Consider the following 20,170-nt stretch of genomic DNA (forward strand, 5'->3'; position numbering starts at 1 on the left):
TCTTTCCACCCCCTCTCCCCTTCCTACCCCCTCCCCAAGGCAGCCTCCCTCCAGGGCGGCCTCCCTCTCCCCCCCTGCTTCCCCCCCCCGGCGGTCTCCCTCTCCTCCCCCTCTCCCCAGGGCGGCCTCCACCCTATTTCCCCCTCTCCCCAGGGCGGCCTCCACCCTATTTCCCCCCCCCCTCCACCTCCCCAGGGCAGCCTCCCTCTTCCTCATCCCCCAGGGCAGCCTCCTCCCTCCCCAGGGCAGCCTCTCCCTCTCCCTCATCCCCCAGGGCAGCCTCCCTCTCCAGGGCAAGTACAGATCCACTCTCCCCGAGCAGCGTCTTTCTCCCCTCAGCCAGCCTGGCTCCCTTCCCGCCCTTGTGCCAGCCGGAGCTCGGAGGAGCGGGCCTCCCGGCGCAGCTGCACCACAAGCCCCACCCCTCGGAGCTGCAAGCCGAGGCCCACTCGAGTCCGGTAGCCATAGGCCACGCCCCCTCCCATTGGGACCCCCAGAGTCTGCCCGGCCGGGGACCCGTTTGTCCCAGCCCCGCCCCCATCCCCACAGACCACGCCCCTCCCATAGAGACTCATTGGCCCGGCCCCGCCCCCTCTGGCGCCCTGGCAGCCGCTGGCGGAGGCTATAGCGCGGGGCAGTCAGTCAGTCACTCTCAGGGCGGGTGCTGGGAGCGGCGGCGTCTCTTGGTCCGGGCGAGGGGGGAAGGAGCGAGCCGGCGCTGCCGGCCGGGTAGGGGGAGCATGGCGCTGTCGATGCCGGTGAACGGGCTGAAGGACGGTGACAAGGAGCCGCTTATCGAACTCTTCGTCAAGGTACGGGCGGCTGGGGAGGCTCGTACCTCCCCCCCGGGACCCCCCGTCAGCTCCCTCCACCCCGGGGAGACCGGCCGGCCCCTCCGGGACGCTCCCTCAGGCCCCCCCCCGGGACCCCCCTTCAGTTTTCTCCGGGACCCGTCCTCAGCTCCCTCCACCCCGGGGAGACCGGCCGGCCCCCCGGGACCCGCCCTCAGTTTCCTCCGGGACCCGCCCTCAGCCCTCTCCGGAACCCCCCTCAGTTCCCTCCGGGACCCCGTCCTCAGCTCCCTCCACCCCGGGGAGACCGGCCAGCTCCCCGGTACCCCCCCTCAGTTCCCTCCGGGACCCCACCCTCAGCTCCCTCCACCCCGGGGAGACCGGCCAGCTCCCCGGTACCCCCCCTCAGTTCCCTCCGGGACCCCACCCTCAGCTCCCTCCACCCCGGGGAGACTGGCCGGCCCCCGGGACCCGCCCTCGTCCATAATCCTCTCCTGAGACACACACACACACCCCTTAGTCTCCTTCGGCCCCGGGGAGATCGGCCGCCCCCTGGAACTCGCCCCCGCCCTCAACTCCCTCCACCTCGGGGAGACCGGCCGGCCCCCCGGGATCCGACTCCCCCCGAGCTCCAAGTCTGAATCCACCCCCGCCCCCACAGGACTCAGTCTCGGGGGCGATTCACCCCCCCGTCTGATAGCCCTCCCCCCCTTGAGGGAGCCCCCGCGGCTTCCCCCTCTCCGGGATCCGGCCTCCGTGGCCAGCCCCGGTGAGTCCCCTCCGCTCACCCATCCCTGGGCGGCTCCCTCTGAGCAGCGCTAGGTCGCTCCGAGCAGGGAGTTCCCCCGCGTCCCGCCTTGGGGCGAGGCCTCCCCCTCCCCGTGGGTTTTCCCGCTGCCGCCTCTTTATCTCCCCCCCCCCATCATCATCCTTCGTGCAGGGTCTCCCTCGCCATGCCGGCCGGCCGGGGGTCGGGCTGGTGCGGGATGCACACGGGATCGCTGTATAAGGGGATCAGAGTTTAGAGGGGGAAAGTTTTTTTTGTTTTTGTTTTTTTTTATGAAACTCTCTGGAGTGGGAGAGAGGAAACTGCCCCAAGAAGAGAGATCTTCACTCTTTTGAAGTCATTGTTAGTCCCTTCCTCCCCCCGCCATTGTTTCAAATGTAACTTTATTTTGTGGGTTTCATGGACCCCCCAGAGTTAATAATCAAATTAGTTCTAGCCCAGCCCCTTATTTAAGCGGCACAGAGAAGAGATGTCTTCAGCTGAGATTTGAAAAAAGAGATGGAGAGTCGATGAGGCAGAACGCTAGGGCGTCTGAAGTCATGCTGTGGTGAAATCATTCTGTCATGCAGACAGTGAATAATCTGTTACTCACCCGTTCTTGGTGTGAAAAGTGGCACGTGAATTTCTTTGTTGTGGTGTTTCCAAAACCTTTCCTTAGATCTGCAAAATGCTTTTGCCCTCAGTGGCTGTAGGTAATGCCCACCTTCCTGCTGCAGTTGAGGGGGCAAATACATGCAGGGCTGGAGACAACTCAAGACAGGGCACCCTATGCAGTATATAACTACATATAGTTAGCAAATGATAATACAAACCACAGAAATATTTGAAGAAAGATACTAAGAATATGTACGTACTTTACAGAAAAATTGTCCAAACAGGAAAGAGAGCAGCTGTTGCTATTATAATTTCTTCATAGCTGACAATGTGCTCAATGTTGAAATGGCAAGGAATAGCTTCTATTCTCCATACCTCAGTACCTCACAAATGCACCACAGTTCACCTCCCTACAATGTGTGTGCATGCAGTTGGAGATATCCAGGAACATTAATAATCTTTTGCTCCTCTGCAACAATTTAACTATTTTGATTGAAACATAATAGGCCTTTAAATATGCAACCAATTTTTCTTCCAGACAAGGAGAGAAGTGTGTGGTGTTGCACTGTATTTGCATTTCTCATAAAATAATGCAAATGCCATATGCTTCTCAAATGTTTTGTATTTGTATGATGTAAAATCTTGGTTCCTCTGGGGCTCTTTGGTGATGCAGCATCATCCCTTCTGCTTCAAAGTGGGGGAAGAAGATTGTGGGGAATAAGTAGCAATGTTTTTGTTTGCCCATAGGTTAAATTCATCAAGGAAAAATACCTTGGGGGACTCACTTTTTTTAAAAACTGTTTTTAAGCCTTCAAATGAGGTTTCTGTCCAGTGCCATGAGAGGATAATACAGGTTTCTTAATCTCTTTTTTGGAAACTGCTCATTATACCAACCACTGGGGTAGAGTTGAGGAGTTAAAGCTTCCACCAAGACCTTTTTGAGTTTGCGCTGAAGTTAAGTGGCCCACTTTAAAAAATAAAAAAAAGGCTAAAATCTTTCCATTATTTAAAAGGTTGTATCAAGTCTCTACCAGAGGATATACTAGTAACCACCTAGAGAAGACACTACAGCAGAGGTTTCCTGTTTTGTTGGCCCTTTTTTCTCAAAATATTTTAAATCATAGAAACACAGTACACATGGTGACAATAAAACAGTAAAATATAGGTTATTCCTATTTGAAATGTTAGTCACAATTGTCCGTAATGCTTATTTAATATAATAGCACCCAGAGATCTCAATGAGGGTTTGAGCCCTATTGTGCTAGGTAAACCTAGGGTGATATTTTCAATGATTTCATAAGTCACTGAGGTGCTTTTGAAAATTCCACTCGATAGTGTAGGGGTGGGCAAACTTTTTGGCCCGAGGGCCACAACAGGGTTGCAAAACTGCATGGAGGGCCAGGTAGGGAAGGCTGTGCCTCCCCAAACAGCCTGGCCCCCACCCCCTATCCGACCCCTCCCACTTCCTGCCCCCTGACTGCCCCCCTCAGAACCCACCACCCATCCAACCCCCCCTGCTCTTGTCCCCTGATTGCCCCCTCCCGGGACCCTCCACCCCTAACCGCCTCTCTGGGACCCCTCCCTGTCCCCTGACTGCCCTGACCCCTATCCACACCCCCACCCCCGACAGGCCCCCTGGGACTCCCATGCCTATCCAACCCCCCCGAACCTTCACCCCATCCAACTGCTCTCTGTCCCCTGACTGCCCCCCCGGGACTCCCTGCCCCTTATCCATCCCCCCAGCCCCCTTACCATGCCGCTCAGAGCAGCATGTCTGGCAACCGTGCTGCCCGGCCAGAGCCAGACACACTGCCGCGCTGCCCTACAGGGGCGTGCATTCCCGCCGCCCAGAGCCCTGCCTGCACAGCGGCGTGGCTGCGGGGGAGGGGGCTAGCCTCCCCGGCTGGGAGCTCAAGGGCCGGGCAGGACGGTCCCGTGGGTCATAATTTGCCCACCTCTGCGATAGTGTCTGTCCTGAAGAACTTCAATCGAAGACAAGTGGCATATGAAAAGTGTTGGAAGAGGGATAAAGCCAAATATATACATATCTGTGTATTTATTTCCTGAGATTTATATCGTTGCATCCATCTGCTACTCTGGGTGACTTTGACAAATAACAATACAACAGAAATTGCAGCAAATTTCCATAAAAATCCCCAGTGAAACTTCATCTCCATCATGACCCAATAGATGGGCCTTTTCCTACCAAATGTGTCAACTATAAACAGTTGCCTTCAACACGTCCCAACCACATCAGACCTGTCTTTGCATTTTTTCTGATAATTTTATAAATATGTAATGGGCTAACGTATCTTTATCTACCCTACTCTCCATTATTAATTGTCTAGTTTCTTATAGACTTCAGGGCAGAGATGGGTCTTGAGGTGGGATTTGAAGAAGAGGGAAGTGGCCTTGCGGATCAGGTTTAAGGAGGGCACCCCATGCATAAGGGTTTATGAAAGAAGGCACAGAAATGTTTGCATGAAGGACATGTTGGTTGTTCTATAATTAGGTACCAAGAAGGATGCTGGAACGCTTGAGGGAACTTATTGTTCCTCTTTCATTGTCCTATTCCATTCCAGAGTGTTACATGTATATGGAATACATGTGTGCTATTTCACAGTTTTTTGGCATGAATTTGGAATGACCACATCCAGGGCTATAAGTGAGTATTACCTACCACTAGGAATCTATCCATCCCAATTTTATGAAAATACCATCTCACAACTCCCAGCTGGGGGTATAATATCTGCCTTTAAAGTCAAGTCCTCAGACCTGAAGAAGAGCTCTGTGTTGCTCCAAATCTTGTGTGTGTCTCCAACAGAAGTTGGTCAAATAAAAGAAATTACTTCATCCACCGTGTCATTTTAAAGTCAAGATCAGGTTTGTTTGTTTTTGTTTTAAAAACAAACAAATAAAAAAGCTTGTAACTGGTCCAGGACATTATCTTGCCCTTCCTGATGCTTAGGTCAGGGAAATCTTAGAGGAAGATCCCACATTTGTAGGGAGAGAAGGAAAAGTTTTTTCTGGCAACTTGATTAAAAAGCCATTTCCACTTCCAATGCTCTGTAACCTATCCCGCATTGTGCTTAAATCACTCTTTCTGGGAACAATAGTCTGTCGTGCAGTTATTGTTTAGTGGGAAGCCAGCTGGGTAGAAAATAGCAGGACTATTAGATGGTCATTTCCATACAAGCTAACGTCAAATAAAATAGAACGTTTAAAATAAGACACCTATTAGTTTTTAGCTTAACTTTAATGGCAAGCTAATTTGGGGTTGTAGTCAGGCATTATGTTCCATAACCAGGGAGCACAGTGTATATGTTCCAGTTAATCAGAAGATGTAGCCCCATGTGTGTGGAATAGATGAAAAAACATTAAGACATTGTCTGCGGTTACTTAATGAATGTAAAACCAAAAGATTTGCATGGAGTAGGGAACCTAAGTAACATTGTTCTACAGCCAAAATGCTTCTGAAATAAATGTAGTCAAACTTTACAAATTCTGGGTCACCGAGAACGAAAATGATGCTTAAAATTGTTGATTGGCTCTAGTTTTCAAGATATGCTATTGGGTCAGTATATACGACCCTTGACTTGGGAATGGCGGAGGATAAGTGAGTTATAAAGGGAAGGGATCTCAATTTAAACCAGAAATGACTAAAATACATCTTTGACTGGATCTATGAATAAATCTGACTGGGTTTGGACAGTACTTGCTTTTTAGGCAAAACAATGAATGATGCAATACCAGCTTCAGATTGCATCATACATGATATGAATTGCATCATGTTATTCCTAGAAGTCATGGATGATGCAATCATAACAAGCTTACATCACCCTGCTGAACAAATTGCCCTATATCAGCTCTAGAAATCATACAGTGTCGTGCTCTCTTATTTGTCAGTGTTTGATTTTGCAAAGGGACACATTTCTGTTTAGCCAAAGTGAGCAGAGATGCCTCGTACTTGTGTGAACAGTGCAGATAACTTTTGCTATGTTTGTGGTGAAGTGACTTTTGCATCACAAAAGCGCAGTATAACCACTATGGTTAAGAAAGCCTATCACCTTTATTTTGGCTGCAAAATTGGAGATCAGGACAAGAGGTGGGCCCCACACATATGCTGCAACACTTGTGCAACAAATCTTCGCCAGTGGTTGAACAGGAAAAGGAAATCTATGCCTTTTGCAGTGCCAATGATTTGGAGAGAGCCAACAGATCATACCAGCAATTGTTACTTCTGCATGGTGCCTCCAGTTGGGAAAGGTGTGTCAAAGAAGAAAAAGTGGACTGTGCATTATCCAAACATTCCATCAGCTATACGCCCAGTACCCCACGGAGAAGGACTGCCGGTTCCTGATGCACCAGAATCATTCTCACTTGAGTCAGACGAGGAAGAGGATGAAACTTCTGGTCCTGAACCATCAATGTCACAGGACCCACATTTTCTCCCATCCTCCTCCTCTGAATCACACCTCATAACACAAGGTGAACTGAATGACCTTGTCAGGGATTTGGAACTACCCAAGAGTAAGGCAGAGCTGTTGGGCTCCAGACTACAGCAGTGGAATCTCCTGGCAGGTGATGTTAGGGTTTCCATGTTCCGTGACCGTCAAAAGGATCTTGTCCCATTCTTCTTCATGGAAGGTGATCTTGTAGCCTGCAACAACATCAATGGTGTGATGGCAGCCCTCAACATCGTTCACGATCCAGATGAGTGGAGACTGTTCATTGATTCATCGAAGACGAGTCTTAAAGCTGTTTTACTGCATAATGGCAGTGTTTTGCCATCAATTCCAGTTGGTCATGCAGTCCATATGAAGGAAACCTAGGACAACATGAAACAACTTTTGAGGTGCATAAACTATGACCAACATCAGTGGCAGCTTTGTGGCGATTTGAAGGTTGTTGCTCTCTTGCTTGGTCTGCAGACTGGATACACAAAGTACTGCTGTTTTCTCTGCGAATGGGATAGTCATGCAAGAGATTCCCACTACATCAAGAAAGATTGGCCACTCCGACAGTCATTGGAGCCTGGGAGGAAAAGTGTTCAGCATCCACCACTTGTTGAATCAAGGAAGATTTTGTTACCACCCTTACACATCAAGCTGGGTCTGATGAAGAACTTTGTCAAGGCCACTGACAAAACACAAGCAGCTTTCAAGTACCTCCGTGGAAAATTTCCAAGGTTAAGTGAAGCTAAGATAAAGGAAGGTGTCTTTGTTGGTCCTCAGATTCGTGAACTTCTTCGAGATGATGCATTTGACCATGCACTGCGTGGCAAGGAAAAGACGGCATGGAAAGCCTTCCAGTTAGTGGCAATAAATTTTCTCGGAAACAACAAGGCAGACAACTACAGGTTGTTGGTGGAAAACCTCCTCAAGGCATACAAAAGCCTTGGTTGCAACATGTCACTAAAGATACATTTTTTGCACTCTCATCTAGATTTTTTTCCACCGAACTGCGGAGCAGTGAGCGACGAGCACGGCGAGCTATTTCACCAGGACATTGCAACAATGGAGAAACGCTATCAGGGCAAATGGAGCCCATCAATGCTTGCAGACTATTGCTGGACAGTGACAAGAGATGCTCCATTTAATGAATACAAGAGACAAGCCAAGAAGCGCCGAGTAGACACTGAATAGGACTAAACTATGTACAGAATAGTTTTTTGCCTTTTGTTTCATAATAAATTTTATTTATATAACCCTTTTGCTGATTTTTAAAGTGTTACATAAACAGGACAGGTGAAATATTATCATGTAAAGCAACCATAAACACATGAAAAGACCTAGGTTTACAATTTATGATTAAAACTCTATTATCTACACAATATACATAGACATAAAATGTAAAAACTTAAATATCTTAGAAACAGTAGCCAATCAGTTGTTTTAATTGTCATATTTGAATTCAGTACATCAAAATACATAATAAATAGCACATTTTATCTCTGAAGCAGACGACTTCTCAAAAATTGTAGACCAGTGATCTGTTTCCAAAGTGAATACTACAATCTTTTGCTCAACCTGTGCACAGTGAAGCTTTTAATATGGAGGTAATGTAATGGAAAGACTCTGACCAAGCAAGAAGTCTGGTTCATGAAGTCTGTGCCAAATGACCCATGTATACAGGATTGCAGCAGTCAGACTGAAATAAAATACAGGTATGGATTAAAGTTTCAGAAGTAAATCTATGAAACATTAGTCAGACCATCATATTGGATTGTGATCAGTGACAGAACTGTCTAGAGAAAAATGTGCACACATGGTTAGCTTTCAGTCATGTACAACTGTAAAAAGCTGTTAGGAACCCTCAAATTGTTTTGATTATTCTCTCAAGACAATATTTATACTGGGGGCTGTTGTAATTCATATTTGTCTTTTCTGTGCTGAGGCATATTTGAAAAGTAAGCACTAGATGTAGAGATAGCAAAACAGTTTCTGTAGTACAAAGCTATTGATGTGCTGTGCGAAGAATAATGTATGGTGTCGCTCGTGGAATTTATACTGGTGGTCTCTGGTAATGAATAATTTCAGTATTTGTATAATTTGTCTTTCATTAACCTCACTGATGGGCTACCTGCAGCCCATTTTAACTTACAAATGCTAAGTCTTTCTTTACGAGCTGATTAGGAGGAACTAGTGATGTATCTCATTCCCCATGTGCTTTCAGTGTAGCTTCCTAGCATGTTCACATGTATTATTGATAAGGGAGGCCTGCTTCCATTATCTAACTGGAATGTTTTTAAAAGACCCAAGTGGCATCTTATAGTAATGAAGACTGAAATGTAATGAGCATGAGGTATCACGCGTAGCAACTCAGGCAATATGCTTTGATTAGAGCTCTTATAAAGCAACCTATGGTAATTGCTCTTCAGTTTGTCTTATCTGGATTTTGCGTTTTTTTTTTTAAAGTGTTGGGTTAATGTTTCTTTAGTCAAATAGAAGCACTCATCTATGAAACCTGATGATAGAGTACACAAAACTGCTTGTAGGGTTTGTTTAAGATGGCATGCAAAAGAGCTGTGGATGAAGGATGCCCAACATTCAACAACCCCCCCGCCCCCGTTCTAGAGGGCAGCTTGAATGCTCTGTAACAGCAGGGTGAAAATAGAGCACATCAGTATTCCCAGACCGTTTAGGAAAGGAGGGGAATGCCATATTACACTGAAACTACAGGGAGCATTTGAGAAGGTAAATTATAGTTCGCCAGATTGGGGCTAACATCCATACTCTTGCAAAAAGTGTTATGGGATCTTTAACTACAAGTGCCAAAAACTTTGGTTTTGTCATGTGTAAGAGCGCCTCTAGCAGCAAGTGCCCTATGACACCATGCTGAAGCATTGGTTCAGTACTGAGTGAGAGGGAGGAATACACTGAATTGCCAATGTTCAGTGTTTTCTTTGGTTTTCTAGTCACATTTTGACAAGGCCCATCCCTAGTTAGAAATCTTGCATCTCATGGGTGGTATGATAGCTGTATATTGTAACAGGTCACCCTTCAAACTGCGTCATTGCCATAATTGTTTGCTTTTGACAGCAAAACCATGCAATCAAAACAAGACCCAGTCAGTAAATAAGCAGTATTACTTATTTCTAGCATTGTCCTAAGAAGATAATCTTGTCAGGGGGTGGCTCGTCACAAGGTAATCTCATTAGACACAGTCTTTTCTCTAGGTACAGTATTCTCAGCAAAGGATAATCTTGTAATAACCTCTGCACCTGGGAATTTTCTCACCCTACATCTGAAATACATTTGGTGTAAAGATAAACATTGTTTTATGGGTAACAGACATCTTGTTATTCCTCTCCACCTGGCGATCCTTTTCTTTGTCTGCTTTTCTTTGTGGGGCAGGTGGGGGGGAGTGGTTTCCCAGTGTTTGAGAGCAAATATTGGCAAAGCGTAAGTGATTCTTTATACACTGAGGATTAAATGTCATGCATGTCCTTAAAGGCAATTGATTATAATGAATCATACGTTAGAAACTGGCATTGGACTTCTTCATCTTCTTTGATCAGGCAACTCATATTTCTTTAAAAACTGCCATTTGCTTTGGAGGAGGCATTAGTGCTCATAACCATAAACCCCATTGTTTTCTCATCTGCATCTGTTTTCTAATATATTTTTTTAACAACAAAAAAAGCAGAGCTATGATACTTGGTTCTATATTCAGCTTTTTTCAAAAAGTTTCAAGTTTCAACATTAAGTTCTAATGTTTAACCAGTAGAAAACAGGAATAAAAACTTGGAACAATTAACCATTAATAATGGTTACACATGTGAATGATCTTCTCTTAGACTGGAGGTCGCTTGCAACATTTTGCTGAATTTCTGATGTACTGGTTTTAACCAATAATTCTATTTCTGGCAGGTATTCCCCTTTAATGCTATAATTAATGTTTAGGCAGTTCCATTTATTAACAACTTAGCTTTTTCAAGTTTAAAATCGACATTTAGTTTCTCAAGGGAGCCTCTGTTTTACTTCGCAACTGGAAGATGTCTGACAGTGCACTGATCTTCCCCCCCCGCCTCCCGCCCCCCCAGTGCTGTGAGCATTGGCTGAGTGTCTTCTGGCCCCAAATCAAGTGCTACAAATAGGATTATGCTGATATCTACGGTATATCTTGTGAGGGAAACAGACTTTTGCTCTGACATCCTCTGAAGCAGCTGTAACAGTTTGCACCATAAACACTTTATATGAACATGGCGACTGCCAAGAAAACACTCTTCAAATGGGAAGTATTGGGGGCTTTATTAGTACTGTATAAGCAATAAAGGGGGGGGGAATCAAAAGCTTTTGTGTACACAACGCTTGACTGTTTTGAGACACAGTAGAACAAAGAGTTTCAGCACATCAACCTAATAGAGATCAGCAAACAAAAAAGCACATCAAAGGCTATGGCAGATTGAATCCTGTCATATGCTCCATTGATGTTTGCAGTGCATTTTTTATTATCATTGTCCCTAATCACGTGTATATTAGGGAATGCACAGAATTATGGGAAGATAGTACTTATGAATGTGACATCAGAGGTCACATGTAAGTATTTGAGAAGGTGACGCTAGCTGACTGCTGGAAAGTAGCACACTTGTGAGGAATGTTTATGTAAACTCACTAGTTACCCATATAAGCGAGTGGGAGAGTCCATAGTTTCAGATACAGATGTCTTGCATAAGTCGAATTTTGCGTACATTGGGAACATATACCTGATAATTCTTCTGCCCCCCCCCCCCCCAAAAAAAAGCGTATGGAACTTTTTCTGTAAGTCCGGATTTGCGTAAGTCGGGTTTGCGTAACCCGGGGAGCGTCTGTAATCTTTCAGTGGCAGCACCGTGAAGACAGTATTAGCATCCTAAGAAGTTAGGCTGCAAGGGTAATGATTACCTGAAGTGACTTCAAGATCACTGTCGAGTACAGCAGAGGTTCTCAACCTTTTTCTTTCGGAGGCCCCCCCCAACATGCTATAAAAACTCCACAGCCCACCTGTGCCACAACTACTATTTTTCTGCATATAAAAGCCAGGATTAGCATTAGGGGATAGCAAGCAGGGTGATTGCCTGGGGCCCCACGCCACAGGGGGCCCCGTGAAGCTAAGTTGCTTTGGCTTCAGCCCCAGTGGCAGGGTTCTGGGCCCCAGGCTTCAGACATATGCAGCGGGGCTTTGGCTTTCTGCCCTGGGCACCAGCATGTCTAATGCCAGCCCTGCTTGGTGGACCCCCAGAAACTTGCGGTCCCCCCAGGGGTCTCTGGACCGCTGGTTGAGAACCACTGCAGTATAGGATAGCAAGCATAAACTAACTTGTGGAGGAGGCAGTCAGACTACCTCATGGAAGAAACAGTTCTTCTAATAAGATTAGTTGGAATGACCGCGATTCCTTTTTTTCCTTTGCATGCTTATCCCCAGAGTGGACAGAGAAGAAAATTCCCTGTTATCTATAGCTAGCTTTTCACATCTCCACTGCAGCCCCTTCTTGGTGTTTTGTCCCCAGTGTGTCTCAGACCTTGTACAGAGACTGGAAGTAGCTTATGGCAGACAGCTATATGAATCGAGTATACTAGCCATGCATAGGCTGAGTTGGTATGAACTAGCAAAGAGAGTTCTACTGCAACAAAGGGAGGATGGAGAACCTAATTTCTTTACCTAGACCCATTAGCTGAGTGCTTCTCATTTACCAGAGAAGGAGTGAGCTTTGAGTTGCATTTCATTATAATATCTGTGTGTGTTAGTGCAGCTGCTAGTTAAATAGTAAGTTCTGTGCTTCTGAGACAGAATGACTTTTGTACTCCACGAGGTTGCATATTTGTTTGAAAGGTTTAACTCTTTCAAAAGGGGCAATGCGGGACTTGAATTCATGTTAACATTTCTTGTTTGGCTTATGAGAATTTACTCATGGATCCATAGACTCATTTTTACAATCAGGATGACAATTATGATCACCTAGCGCGGGGGTTCTCAAACTGGGGGTCGGGAGCCCTCAGGGGGTTGCAAGGTTCTTATGGGGGGGGTCGCAAGCTGTCAGCCTCCACCCCAAACCCAGCTTTGCCTCCAGCATTTATAATGGTGTTAAATATATTTAAGTGTTTTTAATTTATAAGGGGGGTTGCGCTCAGAGGCTTGCTATGTGAAAGGGGTCACCAGTACAAAAGTTTGAGAACCACTGATTTAGGTGAAACTAAACTGAGTTAAAATAACAGGAGTACTTGTGGCACCTTAGAGACTAACAAATTTATTAGAGCATAAGCTTTCGTGGGCTACAACCCACTTCTTCGGATGCATATGTAAACTGAGTTAGTAACTTTGCTTTGGATGCCCTACTGCAGCAAGATCTCTGGAGGGGGACAGTTTGCACAGAAAACTGACGTAAATCTGTATTTGTAACAAAACCCAACTTATTTGTAAAGCACTTTGATGATGGGAAAACTTTATATAAAGTGATCTTTATTAGTAGACAGGTTTTATTTACGAAGTTTTTCTTGCAGCTACTTCTCAAACTGTGAATAAACTTAATTTGTAAAATTGCTCTGATTTGATCAATTCCACCCTTGAAACACTTAGTACCCAAAAAGGCAGTCCCCTTATACTGTGCTCATCACGGTGGGTATCTGAGTGCCTGAACATATTCTCTATCTTCAGGAAACTTCCTGATTAACTTTCATACTTCTGTGATTTTTAGGCAGAAATTTAGTCTTTGGTTCTGTTAACTCCTTTATTGGCCTTTTGCTAAAGAGGAGAGTAGCTATAAAACTTAGGTTTCAGAGTAGCAGCCGTGTTAGTCTGTATCCGCAAAAAGAACAGGAGTACTTGTGGCACCTTAGAGACTAACAAATTTAATAAATTTGTTAGTCTCTAAGGTGCCACAAGTACTCCTGTTCTTTTTATAAAACTTAGGTTGAATATCTTCCATTTCAAGTAAAAATTTGCTGTAGTGGCACAGTCTGATTTCAGTGTGTAGAATGCTGCATTTGCTTATATTAAAGCTTAAAACATAAACCAAACTCCCCATTAATTACAAGGCTGTTTGTGTTGCAGTGTTCTAAAGAGACCATATTTAATCTTTGTATTGTTGGCTAGACAAAGGGCCAAGGGGCTTTCTTTATGCAAGGAAAGGAAATGGCTTTCAGTTCTGTAGTTTAAATGTCCATATTAGGTATAAACTAAATATAGGAGTGTAACCCAGGAGTGAAGTCACATCTGTATAATTTCATGAGGAGACCTAATGAGATCAGTCAGTGCTACTGGATCGGCTTCAGATTCCTCCCCCTTTTATATTTTTGGCTCTGTTAAAATATTATCAGATTGGCAAGAGCCTGTTGGTCTGGCCTTTGAGTTTTCTTTAAATAAAGGAAATAGTTTCTACAAAGAATCGGTTTGGCTATAAATAAGTTCAACAAATGCAAGTGTTTTTATAAACTTTTAGAGCTAGGATATATTTCTCTCTAGCAGAATAGGCCATACAGACAATTGTACTATAGTTTTAATGTTATGGGAAAGTGGGTTTGAGGAGTATTAGCTCCCAGTAAATGAGAAATAGGTTTGCCATAATCTGTTCTAATGCATGGAGAGTGCATGCAGATGCTGGAGATGTGATTGCAGATTTCCATTTTGAAAAGATGGCTCCAAATGAATCTACTAGTTTGCTGTTTAAAAAAGAGCTTTGTAAACTAAGATGCTGCTGTTTTCCTTCTATAGATATGGAAAACTCCAGAGCATGTGCAGTGTCAGTGTGTAATCCTTCATTTTGATTGGCTTTAACAGCTTGAATTATTTTTTTCACATCCACATTCCAGATATGAAGCATAAGGCAACTGTGAAACTTTGAAATCCTATTGTTTTAGTCATATTCTTCTGGCTTTATCGGAATATCAAACCCCTCAACTTTCTACTTTTGTCACTTGAGCGCTCCCCATTGCCTCTAATTCTCCGGATCCACGAGGATTATAATTATAAAAAATTAACTTAACATGACAACTTGAATGACTTGAACTTATATTTTGTTTGAACAAAAATTGCTTTTCCAAGAGTTTGTCTTCTGTTCTTTGTTTTTATCATTCCACTCCACTAATTTACCCAACTTTTCCCCTTTAGTTTATAAATTAGATTGCAAAATACTCAGAACTAGGACCTTATTAATTTTTTTGCATTACTCTGCACACCTATGGTGTTATAAATCTTTAACTGTCAAGAGTCAGAACTTTATTCATGTTTCTGAAGTCCAGTGGCTGGGGATATGATTCCTTCTACTACAGTTTTATGAGCCATTGCTGTATTTTGCGAGAAGGCCAGGCCAAAGCTAGGGAGTAGGTCTCTTGTGTTGTAGCCAGAGCACATGCTGTACTCTACCAAACTTAAGCGGGGCGGGGGCGGGGGGGGGGGGGGGAAGCTCTTCCAAGCTCTTGTGCTAAGTATGCAACTTTGAGTTCCAAGCACTTTGTTGAACAAACTAACCAGAGTGCAGTTAACTTTGTACTTAGATTTCCACTAAAATATTGCAACGTTTTATGTCCAGCTTTTACACACAGTGGATTTTAGTCAATTTTGTCACATATTACTTTATTCTTTTGTAACAGAAGCCTAGCTCATTTTATCAGAGAATTTGCCCTCAACAAGTAGAGATTGCAGCTGAGACACACCAGTGGAATATCTGATGTGCCAGTTTTTATTCCTTTACTTAATAGGTGTTGTGCCAAGGCAGGAAAACTTCTTGCATGTGGAATATTCCACACAATCTAAGCTTTTATTCATGTGGTTACATTCCTTTGTCCACTGAAGGACTCTGACCTGTATGTAATGCAGATTTTGACCTGACCACTTAGCTGATTCCCATAAGGATGAATTCCTGACGAATAACAAAATAAGAACAAGTTATGTATTTTCATATCCTGCCATGAAAACCCAAGACTTCTTTACAGAATTGCACTTTGAGAATTAGGTAATGGCAAACATAATTCTTCTGGAACCATAAAAAAAGGTCTGACTTTTCCTTTCTTATAGAGCTCTAAGATACTAAAGACAGTAATCGCATCATCAATTCTGGTTCATTCTTCTTGCATTGTGGTGGCTTATTTGAAAAGTGTAATGTTGGATTTAAGGTGGAGATTCCTATCCCTGCATTGGTGATAGTCAAGTACAGAGAGGGAGGGGTAGTTCACTCCATTCTTTTCTTTTGAGGTTACACAGAAGAATACCAACTGATGTGGCCAGGGATTAATTAAAAAGATTGCCAACTAATTTCATATAGGACCACCGGAGTGTCATCAGGCAGCAATAATCTTTTCAGTCTCTTCTTATCTGGGCCAGATTTCAGCTAATAACCTGTAAGAGAAATGTTCCATATCCTGTTGTCAATCTTTTGAGCCTTTCGGTCCCTCGACTTCCCTTCCAGCTTCACTGAATCAATACAAAATTCTGCTACAGTCTGGTTAATCTACTTTTATTACCTCTTCTGCTGCTGACTATAGCTTCTGGTTATCAGATTTGCCCATTTTTTTGTTTTCATTTTTATAGGTCTGCCTAAAAAGTCTCTGGATATTTAAGAGACTTGCCCAAAGTTACTTTTGATGATCTTTGCTATATAGATAAGAATTTTCACTTTTGAGATTGAAGAATGCCTTGTATCAATTTAGCTTAAGGCAATAAGGAATTAATTTAAGCTAATTCCCTATAAGACGCTCTTAAATTGACTTAAGTGCCCAAACAAGGGGGTTGCTCTGACTTAACTAAATTGATGTAAGTTTTGTGTGTAGAGGAGGCTATAGTCTAGCTCAGGGGTCTGCAACCTTTCAGAAGTGGTGTGCCGAGTCTTCATTTATTCACTCTAATTTAAGGTTTCGTGTGCCAGTAATACATTTTAAGGTTTTTAAAAGGTCTCTTTCTATAAGTCTCTAATATATAACGAAACTATTGTTGTATGTAAAGTAAATAAGGTTTTTAAAATGTTTCAGAAGCTTCATTTAAAATTAAATTAAAATGCAGAGTCCCCCCAGACCGGTGGCCAGGACCTGGGCAGTGTGAGTGCCACTGAAAATCAGCTCGCGTGCTGCCTTCGGCATGCATGCCATAGGTTGCCTACCCCTGCTCTAGCTGCTGTAGATTCATTCATTACTTCTTTAGTGGTGTTTCCTCTGAAGTTGCAGGAGGAGAAAACTATAGAAGTGACTGTAAATGTGCTAGTTCTCCTATTTGGAAACTCTTGAACTAATTGTGTATTTCCCTTCACTCTTGTAAGGGTTTTTTGGGTAAAATTGGCCTGAGAATAATACATACCTGTAGTTACTAATTTTGTCCTTTATATATAAATTAGATTGCAATTTTGGAAATATTTCATTTTCTGAATACTAAACCAATTTGTGTTCCTCAGTAACTGGTAAGGTAGGATGGGTTTAGTGTATAATTATACTGCTCTGGTTCTTTTAATAGAAAATAGGACTATTGAGGAAATGGCCTAACATAGTGGCACTGCCCTTCCTGCGTTGGCAGTAGTCTGTAATATGTTCTGGGTGTGTCTGCCCAGGAAAAGGAATATGGTGGGCAGAGGTAAATTTGAAGAATTAGGTATTTAAAGCTCTCACTTAGTAAGTTATTTTACACAACTTTTAGAGTTTAATATTAGGCATGATTTTATATGGTACCTTATCAGCATTATGAAAGCGTATGAGTTAAATTTTCAGCACAATGCAAAGGTAGTTGGATGCATAAATTATTGGGTGTTTCATGCCTAATCTATGCTTGACTGAATTTGTAGCAATTTACTGTTATGTTTATGTAAAAGGCATTTCAGTAGGATGTTTCCAAACATCTATATACTCAGACCTTTTTTTTTAATGTTTATTGGTTCTTTTTCAAATAGCTGCTATGTGGCAAAGGAAGACAAGAAACCTGGATTGCTTTATGGGACCTGCGATGTGAATCTGAGAGCTCAATTTTTGCCCTCAACTTGTTAGTTATAACTGTACTCTGTGCTTAGAACTCAGTGGATTGAGCTGAGAATGCATATAAACCGTTCTGCACTAAATATGGGAAACAGACCTGAGTGTGCTTAGGCCAGGTCTACACTAACCCCCCCACTTCGGACTAAGGTACGCAAATTCAGCTACGTTAATAACGTAGCTGAATTCGAAGTACCTTAGTCCGAAGTTACCGCGGTCCAGACGCGGCAGGAAGGCTCCCCCGTCGATGCTGCGTACTCCGCTCGCCTAGCTGGAGTACCAGCGTCGAAGGCGAGCACTTCCGGGATCGATCCGGGGCACTTCCGGGATCGATTTATCGCGTCTTAACCAGACGCGATAAATCGAACTCAGAAAACCGATTGCTTACATCCGGACCCGGATGTAAGTGAAGACGTACCCCTAGACACAGTCCCACTGAATATTTATATAAGCACAAATCTCCTGTGGTTTTTCTTGATTTCTGCTTAATGTTTAGTTAATCAAACTGTCTTCTCTTTTTTTATGCTTTTATAGAAGTTTTCAGATATTCCACAGCTTGAACCTGTTTGAGATTTGCTTTTGTTTGGTCTGATTTGGCTGAGTCTCTCCCATTGGTTAATTTGCCCTCAAGAGATAAACAACTTTGGTCCTAAGCAGTTGCTGAATGTGTCTTATCTATGGACAAAAGATATCAGAGGAATGAGTTTTGGATCTCAAATAAACATGACAGACATGTACTGCAGGAAACTTCCCAAACTGGAACAAAGAAACTTAAACAGTGTAAACTAGTTAGTGAATGTTTTCTTTTTTACCAAGTCTTAGCTCTAATACCCTGCCACACAAAGAACGCTTGCTTAGAGGGAAATGTTCTGAAATGTGTTCTGTTCTGTCCCCACATGATTGGTGGTTGTAGATACATTACTTTCTTCTTCATGCTAAGATCCACATAGCTCTTTCAGTGAATAATACTTCAGCCTGCTTGCAGCTTGGAAGCAGAACTAGACCTGACAATCACAGTCAGTAGCTGAGGGACCTGTTCTCTCCCCACCCTACCCTTATCTGCCTCCACAGCAGTGGGCCAGTTCAACCAGACCCCCTGCTAAAGAGCTTTTTTGAGGAAAAACTCCAAATTCCAGTTCAAATTTCTGACATTTTTTGGCTCAATGTGTCTAATTCCTAGCTGTCTCTCTGGGCTACGTTTGCTTTTTGGGCAGACTTTCCCCTGAGTTCTGCTTCCCCTTCAGAGATGTTTCCAGGCTTCAAGGAAAGAGTTAGGTTGAGAAAAGCCAGAGGCAAAAGGAAGCGTCTGTCTCCTGTTTCACCCCTTTATCAACTGCCTCATTGGGGAGCTTGGCTGGGTGTGGGGGACGATTGCAGTAATTCTCCCCCCGGTAGCCCCTGGTTGGTGAAGGGTCTCTTTGGCCCTGCTCCTGAAGGCAGGCAGGATGTTGCCAATGACTGTTCTCTAACTAGAGCACAGTACCTCTCTGAAAAAGAAATTAATTACAAAGGCCTTAAAAGTGGGGAGGGCTGTTCTGAAATGAATGTGGGTGGGAAGTTAATATCACACTGTAGGGGCCATCGTTACAAAGGTGCAGTGGTGGGATCCTCAAAAGGTTGTTGGTGCACAGATACTGAAATGCAACAGGCTCACTCCAAAGTAATTCCTTTAGAGAGTTTTGCTCATTAGCAATTGATTTAACTACAAAGAATCACACTTCCATTTGTTAATAGTTTGCCTGCAGTTGGCTTCTCTAGCTCTTTGTTACACCTATACATATAAGAAACAGAACATCTGAGATGGAGGGAGGTGAGTGGAAAACTGGCTAACTGCTTTAGGTAAAGTGGATCTAAAATAGACAGCTTCAATTTTAGAATTTGAATGACTCAACTGCTCCATTTCAGTGCATTTTGGAGAGAGACAGCTTAGATATTTTGAGTTCTTATATTCTAGCACAGGGGTCAGCAACCTTTCAGAAGTGGTGTGCCGAGTCTTCATTTATTCACTCTAATTTAAGGCTTCACGTGCCAGTAATACATTTTAACGTTTTTAGAAGGTCTCTTTCTATAAGTCTCTAATATATAACTAAACTATTGTTGTATGTAAAGTAAATAAGGTTTTTAAAATGTTTAAGAAGCTTCATTTAAAATTAAATTAAAATGCAGAGCCCCCTGGACTGGTGGGCAGGACTCGGGCAGTGTGAGTGCCACTGAAAATCAGCTTGTGTGCCGCCTTCAGCACATGTGCCATAGGTTGCCTACCCCTGTTCTAGCAGTACCTGCGGCTACCACTATTGTTAAGGGCTTGTCAGTATTCTGATTGCCGGTTCAGTAACTAACATAGGTTCACAGTAACTCTGTAGCAAAGCATATTTGCTCTAGGCTGAAACTTGGCAAGAAGATCTTTCTGGCATTCCAAGAAGTCTCTGCCTTGTGAAATGAAATCTTGCTGGCTGTTCGCTCTGTGTGGACTAGGCCTCTTTGTTGTCCTGACCTTCAGTTTTTCTCTCGCATATTATGGCAAAGAATTCTTTCAGGCTCTCAGCAATATCAGCCTCATCTGTCACTAA

The 20,170-nt window shown here is 43.7% G+C and overlaps 1 protein-coding gene across 1 annotated transcript in view; it reads left to right on the top strand.

The window, feature by feature from the left end:
* The first annotated feature begins 654 nt into the window (after positions 1 to 654).
* Positions 655 to 20,170, top strand: part of CLIC4 (chloride intracellular channel 4) — a 65,601-nt gene continuing 46,085 nt past the window's right edge. The window contains exon 1 of the mRNA XM_065421827.1: positions 655 to 812. Within this exon, the coding sequence (XP_065277899.1) occupies positions 741 to 812 (72 nt within the window). The 5' untranslated portion in view covers positions 655 to 740. The remainder of the gene's footprint in view (positions 813 to 20,170) is intronic.

Source organism: Emys orbicularis, chromosome 23 (assembly GCF_028017835.1).
Source record: "Emys orbicularis isolate rEmyOrb1 chromosome 23, rEmyOrb1.hap1, whole genome shotgun sequence".
NCBI lineage: Eukaryota > Metazoa > Chordata > Testudines > Emydidae > Emys > Emys orbicularis.